Here is a 21,698-nt window from a genome sequence, read left to right as displayed (position 1 = left end):
TTTTTGAAGACATCAGAGAGAAGGAGTTCAGCAGCAATTTTCCAATTTTTCCCAAAATTTTCAAAATCGGAATTTTTCAGCGACCAGTTCAGTTTTGAAGTGGATTTGAAGGGCCTTCATATTAGAAATACCCCATAAATGACCCTATTATAAAAACTGCACCCCTCAACGTATTCAAAATGACAATCAGAAAGTTTGTTAACCCTTTAGGTGTTTCACAGGAATAGCAGCAAAGTGAAGGAGAAAATTCAAAATGTTCCTTTTTTACACTCGCATGTTCTTGAAGACCCAGTTTTTGAATTTTTACAAAGGGGTAATAGGAGAAAAAGACCCCCAAAATTTGTAACCCAATTTCTCTCGGGTAAGGAAAAACCTCATATGTGTATGTCAAGTGTTCGGCGGGCGCAGTAGAGGGCTCAGAAGGGAAGGAGCAACAATGGCATTTTGGAGAGAATTTTTCTGAAATGGTTTTTGAGGGGCATGTCACATTTAGGAAGCCCCTATGGTGCAAGAACCGCAAAAAAAAACAAAAAAAAATAACAAAAACACATGGCTTACTATTTTAGAAACTACACCCCTCAAGGCACGTAACAAGGGGTACAGTGAGCCTTAACACCCCACAGGTGTTTGACGACTTTTTCATGTGTGTAACCCCATCTCTTCCGAGTATGGAAATACCCCATGTTAGGACGTAAAATGCTCTGGCAGTGAACTACAATGCTCAGAAGAGAAGAAGTCACATTTGGGTTTTGTAAAGCAAATTTTGCTGAAATTTTTTTTTTTTTGGGGGGGGGGGGGGGGGGGGCCCATGTCGCATTTAGGAAGCCCCTATGGTGCCAGAACAGAAAAAAAAAAGAAATTACTATTTTGGAAACTACACCCCTCAAGGACGTAACAAGGGGTACAGTGAGCCTTAACACCCCACAGGTGATTGACGAACTTTCGTTAAAGTGGGACGTAAAAATGAAATATTTGATTTTTAAACACTAAAATGCTGGTGTTACCCCAAACTTTTCATTTTCACAAGGAGTAACAGGAGAAAATGCCTCACAAAATTTGTAACCCCCTTTTCTCTCGAGTAAGGAAATACCTCATGTGTGGATGTAAAGTGATCTGCAGGTGCACTTGAGGGCTCAGAAGAGAAGGAGCGACATTGGGCTTTTGGAGAGTGAATTTTGCTGAAATGGTTTTTGGGGGCATGTTGCATTTAGGAAGCCCCCATGATGCTAGAACAGTAAAAACCATGGCAAACTATTTTGAAAACTACACCCCTCACAGAATTTAATAAGGGTGCAGTGAGCATTTACACCCCACTGGCATTTGACAGATCTTTGGAACAGTGGGCTGTGCAAATGAAAAATTAAATTTTTCATTTTTACGGACGACTGCTCAAAAAATCTGTCAAGACACCTGTGGGGTGTAAATGCTCACTGTACTTCTTATTACATTACGTGAGGGGTGTAGTTTCCAAAATGAGGTCACATGTAGGGGGGGGGGGTACACTGTTCTGGCATCATGGGGGCTTTGTAAACACACATGGCCTTCAATTCCAGCCTAATTCTCTTTCAAAAAGCCCAATGGCGCCCCTTCTCTTCCGAGCATTGTAGTTCGCTCACAGAGCACTTTACATCCACGTATGGGGTATTTATATACTCAGAACAAATGGGGTTCCAAAATGTTGGGGGCTTTTGTCCTATTGCCCCTTGTGAAAATGCAAAATTTGGGGTAACGCCAGCAATTCAGGAAAAAAAATATATATATTTCATGTCCAACTTTAACGAAAATTTGTCAAAGACCTGTGGGTTGTTAAGGCTCACTATACCCCTTGTTACGTTCCATGAGGGGTGTAGTTTCCAAAATGGGGTCACATGTGGGTGTTTTTTTTTTAGTGTTCATGTCAGAACCGCTGTAACGATCAGCCACCCCTGTGCAAATCACCAATTTAGGCCTCAAATGTACATGGCGCACTCTCACTCCTGAGCCATGTAGTTCGTCCGCAGAGCATTTTACGTCCACATATGGGGTATTTCCGTACTCAGAAGAAATTGCGTTAGGAATTTTTGGGGTCTTTTTCTCCTTTTATCAGTATGTTAGCGTAAAAATGTAAATTTTTTTACACTAACATGCTGGTGTAGCCCCCAACTTTACCTTTTCATAAGGGGAAAAAGGGAGAAAATCCCCCCAAAATGTACCCCATATTTGGCCCTAAACTGTTGCCTTGAAATATGATAGGGCTCTGAAGTGAGAGAGCGCCTTGTGCATTTGAGGCCTAAATAAGGAATTTGCAATAGGGGCGGACCTGGTTACAAGGATGGGGCTTGTCTCCACCAAAACCCTAAAGCAGTGTTTCCCAAACAGGGTGCCTCCAGCTGTTGCAAGACTCCTAGCCTGCCAGGACAGTCTATGGCTGTCCGGCAATACTGGGAGTTGTGGTTTTGCAACAGCTGGAGGCTCCGTTTAGGAAACACTGTCGTATGAGACGTTTTTATTTTTATTGGGGGGGGGGGGGGACGTGAAAGGGGGTGTATATGTAGTGTTTTACTTTTTATTATTTCTTAGTGTAGTGTTTTTAGGGTACATTCACACAGGTGGGGGTTCACAGTAAGTTTGAGCTGCAGCGGAAAATTTGCCGCAGCTCAAACTTGTAGAAGGAAACCCACTGTAAGCCTGCCCATGTGAATGTACCCTGTACATTCACATGGGGGGGGGGGCATCCCAAACCTTTAGCTGTGGCAAAATGACAACTCCCAGAATGCACCAACAGACCGTACATGCTGGAAGTTGTAGTTTTACAACAGCTGTAGGCACACTGGTGGGGAACCACTGAGTTAGGAAACTGACTAGCTTAGTGATTCCAACCCATGTGCCTCCAGCTATTGCAAAACTACAACTCCCAGCATGTACGGTCTGTCAGTCCATTCTGGGAATTGTAGTTTTGCAACAGCTTGAGGCACACGGGTTGAAATCACTGAGTTAGGAAACAGACTCTAGCTCAGTGTTTCCCAACCAGTGTGCCTACAGCTGTTGCAAAACTACAAATCCCAGCATGGCCAGACAGTCAGGGATGCTGGGCGTGTTGTTCTGCAATATCTGGCCCTTCAGATGTTGCAGAACTACAACTCCCAGCATGCCTGGACGGTCTGGGCATGCTAGGAGTTGTAGTTATGCAACAACTGGGGAAGAACAGTTTAGAGACCGCTAAGTAGTGGTCTCCAAACTGTAGCCCACCAGATGTTGCAAAACTACAACTCCAAGCATGCCCAGACTGTCCAGGCATGCTGGGAGTTGTAGTTCTGCAACACATGAAGGGCCAGATATTGCAGAACTACACGCCCAGCATCCCTGACTGTCTGGCCATGCTGGAAATTGTAGTTTTGCAACATCTGGAGGGCTACAGTTTGGAGACCACCGTATAGTGGTCTCCAAACTGTGCCACTTCAGATGTTGCAAAACTACAACTCCCAGCATGCCCAGACAGTCAGTGCATGCTGAAAGTTGTAGTTTTGCAACATCTGGAGGACCACAGTTAACAGACCACTACTTGGCTGTGTGGGCATGCTGGGAGTTGTAGTTTTGCAGCTTTTAGAAGGCCACAGAGAAGATCACTTACCGTGATCTTCACTGCAACCTTCTCCATGCCACACTCCGCCCGCGTCGATGCAGCCTCCGCCGGTGCTGGTAAGCCGGCCATGCTCCCACCTCGCCACCAGTGTTCCCCCCGCTCTGCCCTGACTTCGATCGGAGTGCAGAGCAGGGGAAATGTAATCTAACACCCCCCCCCCCCCCCGCCCCCTACTGCCATTGGTCGTCAGCCTGATTGATCAATGGCAGGGGATAGGAGGAGGTGGCAACACTGCCACCTCGCTCCTATCCTTTAGGATGGTCGGCTCCGATCATTCTTATTTACCGGGCGATCGGGTCACCAGTGACCCGATTGGACCGGATCGCGGCAAATCGCCTGTCTGAATTGACCGACTATTTGCGGCGATCGCCAACATGGGGGATCTCAGGACCCTCCTAGGCATTGCCACTGGATGCCTGCTGATAGATATCAGCAGTCATCCCGGTCCGATCGCCTCCCAGCGAGCTGCGGTGATCGGAAATACGGAGGGCGTATGGATACACCCTCCGTCCTTAAGTGACGGGACGTGAGAGAGTATGCATACGCCCTCCGTCCCCAAGGAGTTAAACAAAAACCCAGACTTTCGCAAATGGGGGTAATTAAAGGTTAAATTAACTATCCTATATTTTAAATGGACATATAAGTAACATGTGACCCAGTATTACTGAAATATCTCCAGACGTTTGGAAGTTATGCAGTAACATATTTCCCATAGACTTGTATGGGACTTTTGTTGTTTATATATAAGTAACATATGTTCCAAGTTTCATGTTAATATCTTTAGCTGTTTGGACGTGATGCTGGAACATACACACATTTATATATATTCTTTTTAATTCATTAGATAGGATTAGTGAGTTGGAGTCCCTGCCAACTCTTAAGAGTAGATGTAAAGTCAAAAGTAGTATAAAACAAGTACCCTACATAAATGACATGTTGCTGGGTGGGCTGCCTCCAATAACATAAACTCAGACACATAAGTTGACACCCCAGTTGGCTACCTACTTACCTCTATGAGTTTATCTCCTTTAACAACATCAAGATGAAGTCCTGGGGGAGGTTTTCCTGCCCTATAGTGAGAGAAACATTTATTATTTTTGTTATTTGTATATACACACTAGCTGAGTACCCGGCACTGCCCGGTTTTTCCTACCTTATCCTTGTGTGGGAGGAAAAGCAACAAAGGAGGAAGCTTTTGTCCTCATATCCTGTCCTTAAATCCTGACCCCCATGTCCCCTCCTCATATCCTGACCCCAAATCCCCTCATATTACAACCTCATATCTCGACCTCATATCCCGTCCCCATATCTAATCCTCATATCCCATCCTCAGGTGGGGCTGCGATGTGGTTAAGATATTGTAAGCTGAAAATAAAAGGGGTGTGGCTTAAAGAGTGGGCGTGTCTTTGCAAGATGGGGCATGGGATGCGGAGAGGGTGTGGCTTGTCAGCCAGACTGACGCATTCACCAGGATGCAGGATGCAGAGCAGAGCTTGTGGAGTAAGGTACCAGAAGTCCTATATACTTGCATGGGACACGAAACAAAAACACCATTCTTAACATATTGGGGTAGGTTAGGAGTTAATTTAACTATTATATATTCTTATTTGACATATAAGTAACACGTGACCAAGTATTAGCGAAATATCTCCAGCCGTATGGAAGTTATGCTGGAACATACATTTCCCATAGACTTGTATGGGACTTTGAATAAAAACCCCAACCCTTGCAAATGGGGGTGGGTAAGGGTTAAATTACTTATAATATGTTTGTTGGTGACATGTGTGCCAAGTTTCATGTTAATATCTTTAGCCGTTAGGAAGTGATGCTGGAACATACACACAAAACTCAATCTATATATATCAATGGCCGTCACATGGTCAGCTAGTGATTATATTCAGGCCACTTCCCACAATACACTTTATTTTGCTGCACTCAATAGTGTGGTCTGCTTCTCTACTGAGTTTAGCAAAATAAATATGTAGAGGCGTGAAGCGGCACAAACGTAGTCACTAGCTAACTACATTGAGGCTTTTAAATGGGCACGGTCATTAAAATTATTTTTTTGCATATGATACAGCAGGTAATAAATAGATAAGATTTGTAATTTACTCCCTGAAAAAAAAAAAATCTTTTTAGGTCACTTTCATGGTATTATAAATCTGGCCACTAGGGGTCTCCCTTCTGGTCCAGACCGCATTCAGTCTGCTCAAAAGCACAGACTTTGGTCTCCTGCTGGACACCAAACTGCCATAGGCAGTGAATAACACTCGCTCTCTGCTTGCGTATGAAAAAGGGAGAGTGAGTGCTATTATTCACTGCCTATGAACAGACCGCACTTCCTGAGTTTGGTCTCCTGCCAGTCCAGCAGGAGACCAAAGGCTGTGCTTTTGAGCAGACGGAATGCTTTCTGGACCAGAAGGGAGACCCCTAGTGGCCAGATTTATAAGGTTATCACAGACTGGGATCAATTATCATTAATGCGCAGTCCCTGCGTCAGGTTAAACCGAGGTTATAGGAAAACAAAATCACCGAACAAGCTAAACCTCTGTTCCTGACAATAGCGGGCTAAAACATAACCTTTATTATTTTGGATAAAATTCCAATGACAAAACAAAAAATCACCACCAAACCCACAATAGTTAATAAAAGCATGTGCTACTAAGTGAGGGGGTAGGGACTCTAAATGGTAGAGTATAGATCAGGGGTCTCAAACTGGTGGCCCTCCAAATGCTGCAAAACTTCAACTCCCACCATTCCTGGACATGCCCAGACCGCCATACGCTGCAGCTAATGGCTGTTGGAAATGCTGGGAGTTGAAGTTTTGCAACATCTGGAAGGCCACCAGTTTGAGACCCCTGGTATAGATGGTAATAGATATTGCTGGAAGGGGAAGATAGAGAGGCAAAGATATTGCTGGTAGTACCCCTAGGATGCTTTAGCTTGAAAATTGCCATCTTTTGAAGCTAAAACATCCTAGGGGTACTACCAGCAACACCTTTGGCTCTCTATCTTCCACTTCCAGCAATAACGATTACCATCTATACTCTACCATTTAGAGTCCCTAGCACGTGCTTTTATTAACTATTGTGGTTTTGGTAGTGTGCACACGGTTTGGAGGTGATTTTTTGTCATTGGAATTTTATCCAAAATAATAAAGGTTATGTTTTAGCCCGCTATTGTCAGGAACAGAGGTTTAGCTTGTTTGGTAATTGTTTTCCAGATTTAAAAGGCCATGAAAGTGACATAAAGACTTTTTTTTTATTTTTTTTTTTAAACAAGGAATAAATTACAAATCTTATTTTACCTGCTGTATCAGATGCAAAAAAATAATTTTATTGACAGTGCCCATTTAAACCCTTAGGGCAGAATGCAGCTTCACCACAAAGGGCTAGGAAGAAGGCTTAGAAGCAAAACCGAAAATAGGTCTGATTGTTAAGGTGGATGCATCACAGTATATGTTGGCATCCCTTATTTGACAGGATGCTGACATACAGCCGTAAATGTCGGCACCCCTGAAGTTTTTCTACAAAAGGAAGTATTTCTCACAGAAAAGGATTGCAGTAACACATGTTTTGCTATACATGTGTTTATTCTCTTTGTGTGTATAAGAACTAAACCAAAAAAGGGAGAAGAAAAAGCAAATTGGACAAAATGTCACCCCAAATAATGCGGACGGCAGAACGGGGCAGCGGCAGTGATGAGAACGGGGCAGCAGAGCGATGACACCGGAAAGTGAGCAACTACAAAGGAAGGCTGCTGTCTATAAGGGGGGGACCCTGCTGGCTACAGAGAGGGGGTGGGGGTCCGACTGGCTACAAGGGGGGTTCTGCTGTCCAATGTCTGCAACTATCTATACTACCTACAAGGGGATACTACCTACTATAAAAGGCAATCTTACAGCAGAGTCACCTGCACTAACTTGAATTTATAGGTAGATAGTGCAGGTGACCCGGTTTCTACCACTGCTCACCATGTGAACATCAGCGTAATTGCTCCGGAGACATCGGTCTCGCTGCCAATGCAAATTCCCTGTTCTGCCCAATGGAGAAGAGAAATCTTGGTTCATACTAGGGCTGGGCGGTATGGCCAAATATGTGCATCGCAGTATTTTTGTAACTTATGGCAGTTCCACGGTACATAACAGTATTCCCCCCTCTCCTCCCCCAAAAAAAAAAATGATTAGCCCAGCGCTGCGCTGTCCACATCAGGGTACTACTCACGTCACCCGCAAACGCTGCCTCTTCATCCTCCTGTTTGTTGCGGCCGCCAGCGCTGACACTCTATAGCTGTATCCCTATGCCCGGGCTGCAAAAGGTAAACAAAAATAAACTAACGCATAATCCGACATCGGCCTTACGCTGGGGACGTGAACGTCCCACAGCCGTCAGGCTATCACCAGCCGCAGCGATGTTCCACCTCGGCCGGTAATAGGCTGAGCCCACTGTCATGTAAGAACCCGGCTTCTTACATGACAGTGCGCTCAACCTATCACCGGCTGAGGCGGAACATCGCTGCGGACGGTGATAAGCTGACGGCTGTCAGAAGTTCCATTCCCTAGGAAGCTGGTCCGGACCGACGGGGAAAGTGAGTTAAAGTTTATTTTGTTTACCTTTTGCAGCCCGGGCACAGGGATACAGTATAGAGCAGTGGTCTTCAACCTGCGGTCCTCCAGATGTTGCAAAACTACAACTCCCAGCATGCCCGGTGTGCTCGCCATCAGACCTCACAGAATGGCTATCAGGTATCCTATGGCTGTGGGCCTTAATAAAGGCCATAAAGTTACCAAGAATGTCTCAAAGCACAGGCACTCACGCAGGAGAGGGCGCCTGACCAAACATCTGGAGGTTGAAGACCACTGGTATAGAACAATGTCAGTACCGGCGGCCGCAACATACAGGAGGACAAGGAGGGCAGCACTTGCAGGTGACATGTGAATAGTACCTCATTGGGGACAGCACAGTGCTGGGCATATAATTGGGGGGGGGGGGGCAGAACAGCACTTGCGGGTCACATATTAGTTCGCTGATGTGGGGACAGCGCGCAGTGGCTGATAATTCATTCATTCCCGAGGGGGAGGGGCCAAACCGGTATTGCGGTATGGGTTAAAATTCATATCGTGCAGCACAAAAATTTCGGTATTCGGTATGAACCGGTATACCACCCAGCCCTAGCTCATACTACAGTAGCCGCCTCCAATGCACACGACAAGGAAGCCACATATCAGCACGATAAGCAGCGCCAGAAACCGGGTCACCCTGGTGTAAGATACCCTTTAAAATGAAAGCACTCGTACTTGGTATCGGCAAGTACTAGAATTAAAGTATCGGTACTCTGTCTTAAAAAAAAATAAAATGGTATCGGAACATCCCTAATCACATGCTTGAAACAATCTTACGTCCTGATCAGCTGAGACGACAGGCAGAGGATCTCTACCTGCCTCAGTCCAGATTGGTGCTCAGAAGGGGACAATTTTAAGCATTCTAATTTTTGACCAAAAAGTTATAATATTTTTTTTCAAATAAGTAAAATAAAACAAAAACAGGGCTGTGGAGTCGGTAGATAAATGTTCCGACTCCGGAGTTTTCTGTATTTCCAACTCCGACTCCTCTGTATTAATATGTGAATGTATTTTATACATTCCTTGAAGGAAAGAAAGGCAACATACATGTCATTACCACAGGACTACTGGCTGGGAAGCCAACAGTCTACTGTATTGAACAGTTTGTGTGCTGATCTGCTGCTGAAGATAGGGCAGTGGGAGGATCCAGGAAGGGGCATTTATTATAAAACATGATTTCCCTAGTAGAATCCCATAGTCATGTTTAAAGTTTAAAGGGGTACTCCGCCCCTAGACATCTTATCCCCGGGGATCCGCTGCTGGCGACCCCCGGGATCGCCGCTCTTTCATTACTACACAGAGCGAGTTCGGGGGACGGATACAGAGCGATACAGTGGACGGAACAGCGTAATGTCATAGCTCCGCACCTCGTGACATCACGGCCCGCCCCCTTAATGCAAGTCTATGGCAGGGGGCGTGAAGACCGCCACGCCCCCTCCCATAGACTTGTATTGAGGGGGCTGGCCGTGACATCACGAGGGGCAGAGCCATGACGTAACGGTGCCTCCAACCCCTGTATCGCCCGTCATTACGCACAGAGCGAACTCGCTCAGTGCAGTAATGATAGCGTGGTGCCGTAGCGGTAATCCCGGGGGTCCCCAGCGATCTGACATCTTATCCCCTATCCTTTGGATAGGGGATAAGATGTCTAGGTGCGGAGTACCCCTTTAAGCTAACAATAGATTTTACAAGTTTTTATAGCCTTAGCTGAATGGCAGCAGTTTTTCCAATGGTTTACAGCTTCAGTCTTGAACTATTGACCCTCCATTCCCTTCACTTATACAAGTGTCTCTAGTCCTGCAAAAAAAATATTTCCTTAACCCCTTATCAGTGAGAGGCTAGGTTACCCATGGGTTCCCTGTAACAGCAGAACACAACACTATGGAAAGTAGAAGTATTGCCGCTCCTAATTGTGCGTTGTGTGCCATATAGCAAAGCACATGAAAAGCGGTTACGTGAGGCACTGCATGCATTGGTCTTTATTCTGAAAGTAGAGAAGTCATTAATTATAACTTTTTGTGAATTGGGACATTTAAACTTGGCTTTTTTTTTTTTTATATTCCAATCTAAATTTAGTAGGAGTCGGAGTCGGTGCATTGTTTGCCGACTCCGACTCCAGGTACCCAAAATTTCGTTCGACTCCTCGACTCCGACTCTACAGCCCTGAACAAAACAGATATATTTTTACCAATCAATGCACTGAATAGAAGCAGAAGCACCCAAAATGACACTTTTTTTATGTTTGTTTTTGTTTTTGTCTTTTTTTGTTTTTTTTATAGTGTTTTTATTTTGCACAATAATGTTGACACTTGCTTTTCACCAAGGAAATACAGGGAAAGGATTACAGCCTGGAATAGAAGTCATCAATGCATGATGGGAACTGTAGTCCTATCCATATGAGCTGCTGATGAAGCCATTTCTACTCCGCTGTGCTAAGAAGGAGCATACAAAGCAACAGAGTAACAAAAAGGTGGTGATTAGATTAGCAAGTGGGATAGTCTGCTGCTTTGTACAAGTAGACATGGTTTAGCATCAGTGCAGTTACCAAAATGCCTGTATTTTCACAACCTTCATACATAACACTGTGTAATCTTTAAAGTCTTACTGTCGATCAGACATGTCAAAAGTTGTTGATTGCATCGGGTCTCACCCCTAAGACCCACCGCGATCAGGAGTTATAAGAGGTGGAAGCGGGTAGAATAGCGTTGTGCTCCCTGGCAGGCCGGGAGATCCATTCATTTTTCTACATAAAAGTCTATGCAGAGAAATATACTGATCACTGGGCTGGCGATACCGGCTGCTTCCCCAGCTTATAACTCATGATCACAATGGATCTCAGGAGTGAGTCTCTGTGTGGTCCACAACTTTGACATGTCGAAATTATTATTTTTATGACAGTAATACTTTAAAACTCTGCCCCCTCTATTTACAGACATGTTTCTAATTTCTGTGCACTGACCCTGCAGCCTTACTTCAAAATTTTCACCACGCCGTCAGAGTACCCCATAAGTCTCAATTTAAAAAAAACAGATGGCGCATAACTAAGGTGCATTGTCTATTTTAACCCCTTAGTACCAAAACTGATGTTCGCTTTAAACAGAATCTGTAAGCTCTACATCACGCTCAGAGGCTGTGCTGAGCTGCAAGATGGCCACTTTCTCCCTCACCCCTCCTTTTCTTGACTGATTGATATACAGGGCTTGTCTTCCAGCACTGAGCAGTGCACGTCTGTCAGTCACGGCAGGAAGGAGGCTCAGCAGTGCCTCTTTGACACTTCAGCTTTACGTATGATTGCCTTTAGGGTTAAGTCACATGTGCCGTATTTTTCTGCTGCGAATTTCCTACCCATTGAAGTGATTGCGTAGCAAAATAAGGCACGGGTGACCCTACCCTTAAGGCTAAACGGATGATGGATATAACAGTCTTCACCTTTAGCTTGCATCTTGTCCATAGAGGCAGTTCTGACCATAGGCTACCTAATAAATGTTGGATGTTGTTGTAGCTATCTGTGATCATGTGCTAAGGGTAGCTGCGGTATCCCTTAATCAGTATAAAACTCTGGGCCATGTGACTGCCCTCTATGGCCAACATGATCATTATTGACCTCTGCATGTAAGGCCTTAATCTGTCAATAATGGACTCCCTCTCCGTGCCTACATGATCAGCACTGGAAAAACTGCAAGGGAATTATAGGGGTTAAACAGCACATACACTGGAACCCCTGGTGATGTCACTGTACAATGCAGCCAATCACAGGCCCCTGTGAGTACACGTAAGAGGCAAGTTCGGCTGCTAAGTGTATGGGGCCATCATCAGAGTAGTTTTGCCGAGAACTCAAGAATGTCAGTGGGGCTCGACCAAAGTAAGCAGATGCCTCTTATAGCGTCCTGGGCACTGATATCACAGGTGTCTAGGAGGCGGACCATTCATGGCACCAAGTAAAACAGCTCTAGCACTATCCTGATTGGACACTAATGTTGTCACTCAAGAGCTAAGAGGGGGCTGGGCATTCTGGATGTTACATTGTTTCAACTAGAACTTCAGGTGCGTTTAACTCTTCTATGCCCATTGCTTATTATATTTTGGGGGGTATGGGAGAAAACTGGAGCAGCAAGCATGCAGAGGAAGTGCAATCCCCTGCAGATGGTCAGAATCATGCCCAGGACCCCAGCACTGCAGAATACCATGCCAACCACGGTGCCCCCTGCTGTTCCAGTACCATGACTACTAGAGGAGCCAGAATTGCACATGGCATCCCCCTAGTGTAACCCCCACTAAAGCTGTATGCAGTCTGCACACAACATGGCTCCAACTCTAGACCACACCTCCCACGGATCTCACTCCTGCCGCTTTATAGGGTGACACCTGATATAATACGCATCACTACAATATGCACGGCCACCAATACACCTTCTCCCCACAACCCCAGCTCACCAGCTCGGACACTCAAATATGGGTTGAATAGAGTTCGGATTCGCCGCCATCTTTGCTCCCGCTCCTCCTCCTGTAACATTCTAGGTTAATGCAAGCACTACATCCGCTGCTAAGACTGCGCATGCGTGTTCGCCAACCACCTGTATGTTGCCAGCCAGCAGTGTATACTTCCGGTATGGGCGTGTTCGCCAACCACCTGTATGTTGCCAGCCAGCAGTGTATACTTCCGGTATGTACGTGTTCGTTATACGTTTCTACAGCAGGGGTTTTTCCAACGGTGTATCTCCAGCTGTTGCAAAACTATAACTTCCAGCATGCTGTGAGTTGTTGCAATAGCTGGCGACACACTGCTTGGAAAACACTGCTCTGCAGAGTGTACATGGCTTTTTACCCGGTCTGTGATGGGATCGCGCGATCTCTGAACTTTAACAGGATGAAACGTCCCAGCGACAGCTCTGCAAACTGTATCATCCTGAGGGGATGTATAGGGCAATACTGTGCCACCCATAATGTGTCATCCTGAGGAGATATATAGGGCAATACTGTGCCCCCCATAATGTGTCATCCTGAGGGGATGTATAGGGCAATACTGTGCCACCCATAATGTGTCATCCTGAGGGGATGTATAGGGCAATACTGTGCCACCCATAATGTGTCATCCTGAGGGGATGTATAGGGCAATACTGTGCCACCCATAATGTGTCATCCTGAGGGGATGTATAGGGCAATACTGTGCCACCCATAATGTGTCATCCTGAGGGGATGTATAGGGCAATATCGTGCCACCCATAATGTGCCATCCTAAGGGGATGTATAGGGCAATACTGTGCCACCCATAATGTGTCATCCTGAGGGGATGTATAGGGCAATACCGTGCCACCCATAATGTGTCATCCTGAGGGGATGTATAGGGCAATACCGTGCCACCCATAATGTGTCATCCTGGGGGGATGTATAGGGCAATACCGTGCCACCCATAATGTGTAATCCTGAGGGGATGTATAGGTCAATACCGTGCCACCCATAATGTGTCATCCTGAGGGGATGTATAGGTCAATACTGTGCCACCCATAATGTGTCATCCTGAGGGGATGTATAGGGCAATACCGTGCCACCCATAATGTGTCATCCTGAGGGGATGTATAGGTCAATACTGTGCCACCCATAATGTGTCATCCTGAGGGGATGTATAGGGCAATACCGTGCCACCCATAATGTGTCATCCTGAGGCGATGTATAGGTCAATACTGTGCCACCCATAATGTGTCATCCTGAGGAGATGTGTAGGTCAATACCGTGCCACCCATAATGTGCCATCCTGAGGAGATGTATAGGTCAATACCGTGCCACCCATAATGTGTAATCCTGAGGGGATGTATAGGTCAATACCGTGCCACCCATAATGTGTAATCCTGAGGGGATGTATAGGTCAATATTGTGCCACCATAATGTGCCATCCTGAGGAGATGTATAGGTCAATACCGTGCCACCCATAATGTGTCCTCCTGAGGGGATGTATAGGTCAATACCGTGCCACCCATAATGTGTCATCCTGAGGGGATGTATAAGGCAATACTGTGCCACCCATAATGTGTCATCCTGAGGGGATGTATAAGGCAATACCGTGTCACCCATAATGTGTCATCCTGAGGGGATGTATAGGTCAATACTGTGCCACCCATAATGTGTCATCCTGAGGGGATGTATAAGGCAATACTGTGCCACCCATAATGTGTCATCCTGAGGGGATGTATAGGGCAATACTGTGCCACCCATAATGTGTCATCCTGAGGGGATGTATAGGGCAATACTGTGCCACCCATAATGTGTCATCCTGAGGGGATGTATAGGGCAATATCGTGCCACCCATAATGTGCCATCCTAAGGGGATGTATAGGGCAATACTGTGCCACCCATAATGTGTCATCCTGAGGGGATGTATAGGGCAATACCGTGCCACCCATAATGTGTCATCCTGAGGGGATGTATAGGGCAATACTGTGCCACCCATAATGTGTCATCCTGAGGGGATGTATAGGGCAATACTGTGCCACCCATAATGTGTCATCCTGAGGGGATGTATAGGGCAATATCGTGCCACCCATAATGTGCCATCCTAAGGGGATGTATAGGGCAATACTGTGCCACCCATAATGTGTCATCCTGAGGGGATGTATAGGGCAATACCGTGCCACCCATAATGTGTCATCCTGAGGGGATGTATAGGGCAATACCGTGCCACCCATAATGTGTCATCCTGGGGGGATGTATAGGGCAATACCGTGCCACCCATAATGTGTAATCCTGAGGGGATGTATAGGTCAATACCGTGCCACCCATAATGTGTCATCCTGAGGGGATGTATAGGTCAATACTGTGCCACCCATAATGTGTCATCCTGAGGGGATGTATAGGGCAATACCGTGCCACCCATAATGTGTCATCCTGAGGGGATGTATAGGTCAATACTGTGCCACCCATAATGTGTCATCCTGAGGGGATGTATAGGGCAATACCGTGCCACCCATAATGTGTCATCCTGAGGCGATGTATAGGTCAATACTGTGCCACCCATAATGTGTCATCCTGAGGAGATGTGTAGGTCAATACCGTGCCACCCATAATGTGCCATCCTGAGGAGATGTATAGGTCAATACCGTGCCACCCATAATGTGTAATCCTGAGGGGATGTATAGGTCAATACCGTGCCACCCATAATGTGTAATCCTGAGGGGATGTATAGGTCAATATTGTGCCACCATAATGTGCCATCCTGAGGAGATGTATAGGTCAATACCGTGCCACCCATAATGTGTCCTCCTGAGGGGATGTATAGGTCAATACCGTGCCACCCATAATGTGTCATCCTGAGGGGATGTATAAGGCAATACTGTGCCACCCATAATGTGTCATCCTGAGGGGATGTATAAGGCAATACCGTGTCACCCATAATGTGTCATCCTGAGGGGATGTATAGGTCAATACTGTGCCACCCATAATGTGTCATCCTGAGGGGATGTATAAGGCAATACTGTGCCACCCATAATGTGTCATCCTGAGGGGATGTATAGGGCAATACTGTGCCACCCATAATGTGTCATCCTGAGGGGATGTATAGGGCAATACTGTGCCACCCATAATGTGTCATCCTGAGGGGATGTATAGGGCAATATCGTGCCACCCATAATGTGCCATCCTAAGGGGATGTATAGGGCAATACTGTGCCACCCATAATGTGTCATCCTGAGGGGATGTATAGGGCAATACCGTGCCACCCATAATGTGTCATCCTGAGGGGATGTATAGGGCAATACCGTGCCACCCATAATGTGTCATCCTGGGGGGATGTATAGGGCAATACCGTGCCACCCATAATGTGTAATCCTGAGGGGATGTATAGGTCAATACCGTGCCACCCATAATGTGTCATCCTGAGGGGATGTATAGGTCAATACTGTGCCACCCATAATGTGTCATCCTGAGGGGATGTATAGGGCAATACCGTGCCACCCATAATGTGTCATCCTGAGGGGATGTATAGGTCAATACTGTGCCACCCATAATGTGTCATCCTGAGGGGATGTATAGGGCAATACCGTGCCACCCATAATGTGTCATCCTGAGGCGATGTATAGGTCAATACTGTGCCACCCATAATGTGTCATCCTGAGGAGATGTGTAGGTCAATACCGTGCCACCCATAATGTGCCATCCTGAGGAGATGTATAGGTCAATACCGTGCCACCCATAATGTGTAATCCTGAGGGGATGTATAGGTCAATACCGTGCCACCCATAATGTGTAATCCTGAGGGGATGTATAGGTCAATATTGTGCCACCATAATGTGCCATCCTGAGGAGATGTATAGGTCAATACCGTGCCACCCATAATGTGTCCTCCTGAGGGGATGTATAGGTCAATACCGTGCCACCCATAATGTGTCATCCTGAGGGGATGTATAGGTCAATACTGTGCCACCATAATGTGCCATCCTGAGGAGATGTATAGGTCAATACCGTGCCACCCATAATGTGTCATCCTGAGGGGATGTATAAGGCAATACCGTGCCACCCATAATGTGTCATCCTGAGGGGATGTATAAGGCAATACCGTGTCACCCATAATGTGTCATCCTGAGGGGATGTATAGGTCAATACTGTGCCACCCATAATGTGTCATCCTGAGGGGATGTATAAGGCAATACTGTGCCACCCATAATGTGTCATCCTGAGGGGATGTATAGGGCAATACCGTGCCACCCATAATGTGTCATCCTGAGGGGATGTATAGGGCAATACTGTGCCACCCATAATGTGTCATCCTGAGGGGATGTATAGGGCAATATCGTGCCACCCATAATGTGCCATCCTAAGGGGATGTATAGGGCAATACTGTGCCACCCATAATGTGTCATCCTGAGGGGATGTATAGGGCAATACCGTGCCACCCATAATGTGTCATCCTGAGGGGATGTATAGGGCAATACCGTGCCACCCATAATGTGTCATCCTGAGGGGATGTATAGGGCAATACCGTGCCACCCATAATGTGTCATCCTGAGGGGATGTATAGGGCAATACCGTGCCACCCATAATGTGTCATCCTGAGGGGATGTATAGGTCAATACTGTGCCACCCATAATGTGTCATCCTGAGGGGATGTATAGGGCAATACCGTGCCACCCATAATGTGTCATCCTGAGGGGATGTATAGGTCAATACCGTGCCACCCATAATGTGTAATCCTGAGGGGATGTATAGGTCAATATTGTGCCACCATAATGTGCCATCCTGAGGAGATGTATAGGTCAATACCGTGCCACCCATAATGTGTCCTCCTGAGGGGATGTATAGGTCAATACCGTGCCACCCATAATGTGTCATCCTGAGGGGATGTATAAGGCAATACTGTGCCACCCATAATGTGTCATCCTGAGGGGATGTATAAGGCAATACCGTGTCACCCATAATGTGTCATCCTGAGGGGATGTATAGGTCAATACTGTGCCACCCATAATGTGTCATCCTGAGGGGATGTATAAGGCAATACTGTGCCACCCATAATGTGTCATCCTGAGGGGATGTATAGGGCAATACTGTGCCACCCATAATGTGTCATCCTGAGGGGATGTATAGGGCAATATCGTGCCACCCATAATGTGCCATCCTAAGGGGATGTATAGGGCAATACTGTGCCACCCATAATGTGTCATCCTGAGGGGATGTATAGGGCAATACCGTGCCACCCATAATGTGTCATCCTGAGGGGATGTATAGGGCAATACCGTGCCACCCATAATGTGTCATCCTGGGGGGATGTATAGGGCAATACCGTGCCACCCATAATGTGTAATCCTGAGGGGATGTATAGGTCAATACCGTGCCACCCATAATGTGTCATCCTGAGGGGATGTATAGGTCAATACTGTGCCACCCATAATGTGTCATCCTGAGGGGATGTATAGGGCAATACCGTGCCACCCATAATGTGTCATCCTGAGGGGATGTATAGGTCAATACTGTGCCACCCATAATGTGTCATCCTGAGGGGATGTATAGGGCAATACCGTGCCACCCATAATGTGTCATCCTGAGGCGATGTATAGGTCAATACTGTGCCACCCATAATGTGTCATCCTGAGGAGATGTGTAGGTCAATACCGTGCCACCCATAATGTGCCATCCTGAGGAGATGTATAGGTCAATACCGTGCCACCCATAATGTGTAATCCTGAGGGGATGTATAGGTCAATACCGTGCCACCCATAATGTGTAATCCTGAGGGGATGTATAGGTCAATATTGTGCCACCATAATGTGCCATCCTGAGGAGATGTATAGGTCAATACCGTGCCACCCATAATGTGTCCTCCTGAGGGGATGTATAGGTCAATACCGTGCCACCCATAATGTGTCATCCTGAGGGGATGTATAAGGCAATACTGTGCCACCCATAATGTGTCATCCTGAGGGGATGTATAAGGCAATACCGTGTCACCCATAATGTGTCATCCTGAGGGGATGTATAGGTCAATACTGTGCCACCCATAATGTGTCATCCTGAGGGGATGTATAAGGCAATACTGTGCCACCCATAATGTGTCATCCTGAGGGGATGTATAGGGCAATACTGTGCCACCCATAATGTGTCATCCTGAGGGGATGTATAGGGCAATACTGTGCCACCCATAATGTGTCATCCTGAGGGGATGTATAGGGCAATATCGTGCCACCCATAATGTGCCATCCTAAGGGGATGTATAGGGCAATACTGTGCCACCCATAATGTGTCATCCTGAGGGGATGTATAGGGCAATACCGTGCCACCCATAATGTGTCATCCTGAGGGGATGTATAGGGCAATACCGTGCCACCCATAATGTGTCATCCTGGGGGGATGTATAGGGCAATACCGTGCCACCCATAATGTGTAATCCTGAGGGGATGTATAGGTCAATACCGTGCCACCCATAATGTGTCATCCTGAGGGGATGTATAGGTCAATACTGTGCCACCCATAATGTGTCATCCTGAGGGGATGTATAGGGCAATACCGTGCCACCCATAATGTGTCATCCTGAGGGGATGTATAGGTCAATACTGTGCCACCCATAATGTGTCATCCTGAGGGGATGTATAGGGCAATACCGTGCCACCCATAATGTGTCATCCTGAGGCGATGTATAGGTCAATACTGTGCCACCCATAATGTGTCATCCTGAGGAGATGTGTAGGTCAATACCGTGCCACCCATAATGTGCCATCCTGAGGAGATGTATAGGTCAATACCGTGCCACCCATAATGTGTAATCCTGAGGGGATGTATAGGTCAATACCGTGCCACCCATAATGTGTAATCCTGAGGGGATGTATAGGTCAATATTGTGCCACCATAATGTGCCATCCTGAGGAGATGTATAGGTCAATACCGTGCCACCCATAATGTGTCCTCCTGAGGGGATGTATAGGTCAATACCGTGCCACCCATAATGTGTCATCCTGAGGGGATGTATAGGTCAATACTGTGCCACCATAATGTGCCATCCTGAGGAGATGTATAGGTCAATACCGTGCCACCCATAATGTGTCATCCTGAGGGGATGTATAAGGCAATACCGTGCCACCCATAATGTGTCATCCTGAGGGGATGTATAAGGCAATACCGTGTCACCCATAATGTGTCATCCTGAGGGGATGTATAGGTCAATACTGTGCCACCCATAATGTGTCATCCTGAGGGGATGTATAAGGCAATACTGTGCCACCCATAATGTGTCATCCTGAGGGGATGTATAGGGCAATACCGTGCCACCCATAATGTGTCATCCTGAGGGGATGTATAGGGCAATACTGTGCCACCCATAATGTGTCATCCTGAGGGGATGTATAGGGCAATATCGTGCCACCCATAATGTGCCATCCTAAGGGGATGTATAGGGCAATACTGTGCCACCCATAATGTGTCATCCTGAGGGGATGTATAGGGCAATACCGTGCCACCCATAATGTGTCATCCTGAGGGGATGTATAGGGCAATACCGTGCCACCCATAATGTGTCATCCTGAGGGGATGTATAGGGCAATACCGTGCCACCCATAATGTGTCATCCTGAGGGGATGTATAGGGCAATACCGTGCCACCCATAATGTGTCATCCTGAGGGGATGTATAGGTCAATACTGTGCCACCCATAATGTGTCATCCTGAGGGGATGTATAGGGCAATACCGTGCCACCCATAATGTGTCATCCTGAGGGGATGTATAGGTCAATACCGTGCCACCCATAATGTGTAATCCTGAGGGGATGTATAGGTCAATATTGTGCCACCATAATGTGCCATCCTGAGGAGATGTATAGGTCAATACCGTGCCACCCATAATGTGTCCTCCTGAGGGGATGTATAGGTCAATACCGTGCCACCCATAATGTGTCATCCTGAGGGGATGTATAAGGCAATACTGTGCCACCCATAATGTGTCATCCTGAGGGGATGTATAAGGCAATACCGTGTCACCCATAATGTGTCATCCTGAGGGGATGTATAGGTCAATACTGTGCCACCCATAATGTGTCATCCTGAGGGGATGTATAAGGCAATACTGTGCCACCCATAATGTGTCATCCTGAGGGGATGTATAGGGCAATACTGTGCCACCCATAATGTGTCATCCTGAGGGGATGTATAGGGCAATATCGTGCCACCCATAATGTGCCATCCTAAGGGGATGTATAGGGCAATACTGTGCCACCCATAATGTGTCATCCTGAGGGGATGTATAGGGCAATACCGTGCCACCCATAATGTGTCATCCTGAGGGGATGTATAGGGCAATACCGTGCCACCCATAATGTGTCATCCTGGGGGGATGTATAGGGCAATACCGTGCCACCCATAATGTGTAATCCTGAGGGGATGTATAGGTCAATACCGTGCCACCCATAATGTGTCATCCTGAGGGGATGTATAGGTCAATACTGTGCCACCCATAATGTGTCATCCTGAGGGGATGTATAGGGCAATACCGTGCCACCCATAATGTGTCATCCTGAGGGGATGTATAGGTCAATACTGTGCCACCCATAATGTGTCATCCTGAGGGGATGTATAGGGCAATACCGTGCCACCCATAATGTGTCATCCTGAGGCGATGTATAGGTCAATACTGTGCCACCCATAATGTGTCATCCTGAGGAGATGTGTAGGTCAATACCGTGCCACCCATAATGTGCCATCCTGAGGAGATGTATAGGTCAATACCGTGCCACCCATAATGTGTAATCCTGAGGGGATGTATAGGTCAATACCGTGCCACCCATAATGTGTAATCCTGAGGGGATGTATAGGTCAATATTGTGCCACCATAATGTGCCATCCTGAGGAGATGTATAGGTCAATACCGTGCCACCCATAATGTGTCCTCCTGAGGGGATGTATAGGTCAATACCGTGCCACCCATAATGTGTCATCCTGAGGGGATGTATAAGGCAATACTGTGCCACCCATAATGTGTCATCCTGAG

General features: G+C 46.6%; 1 protein-coding gene and 1 long non-coding RNA gene across 3 annotated transcripts in view; one reads left to right on the top strand and one right to left on the bottom strand.

The window, feature by feature from the left end:
- PPP1R8 (protein phosphatase 1 regulatory subunit 8) overlaps positions 1–12,822 on the bottom strand; it is a 20,549-nt gene extending 7,727 nt beyond the window's left edge. Inside the window, exons 1-2 of the mRNA XM_056557285.1 lie at positions 12,678–12,822; positions 4,632–4,692 (exon numbers count right to left, since the gene is read on the bottom strand). Of these exons, the coding sequence (XP_056413260.1) occupies positions 4,632–4,692; positions 12,678–12,727 (111 nt within the window). The 5' untranslated portion in view covers positions 12,728–12,822. The remainder of the gene's footprint in view (positions 1–4,631; positions 4,693–12,677) is intronic.
- Positions 12,786–21,698, top strand: part of LOC130356164 (uncharacterized) — a 23,013-nt gene continuing 14,100 nt past the window's right edge. The window contains exon 1 of one of the 2 annotated variants that reach the window (XR_008888801.1): positions 12,786–12,906. This is a non-coding gene — a long non-coding RNA (uncharacterized LOC130356164). Of the gene's footprint in view, positions 12,907–13,017; positions 13,072–21,698 lie in introns of those variants that run through there. The other variant, XR_008888802.1, reaches the window with a different exon arrangement.

Source organism: Hyla sarda, chromosome 2 (assembly GCF_029499605.1).
Source record: "Hyla sarda isolate aHylSar1 chromosome 2, aHylSar1.hap1, whole genome shotgun sequence".
Lineage (NCBI taxonomy): Eukaryota > Metazoa > Chordata > Amphibia > Anura > Hylidae > Hyla > Hyla sarda.
The sequence above is the reverse complement of the archived record's forward strand: the minus strand, read 5'-3'. Positions and strand labels throughout refer to the sequence as shown.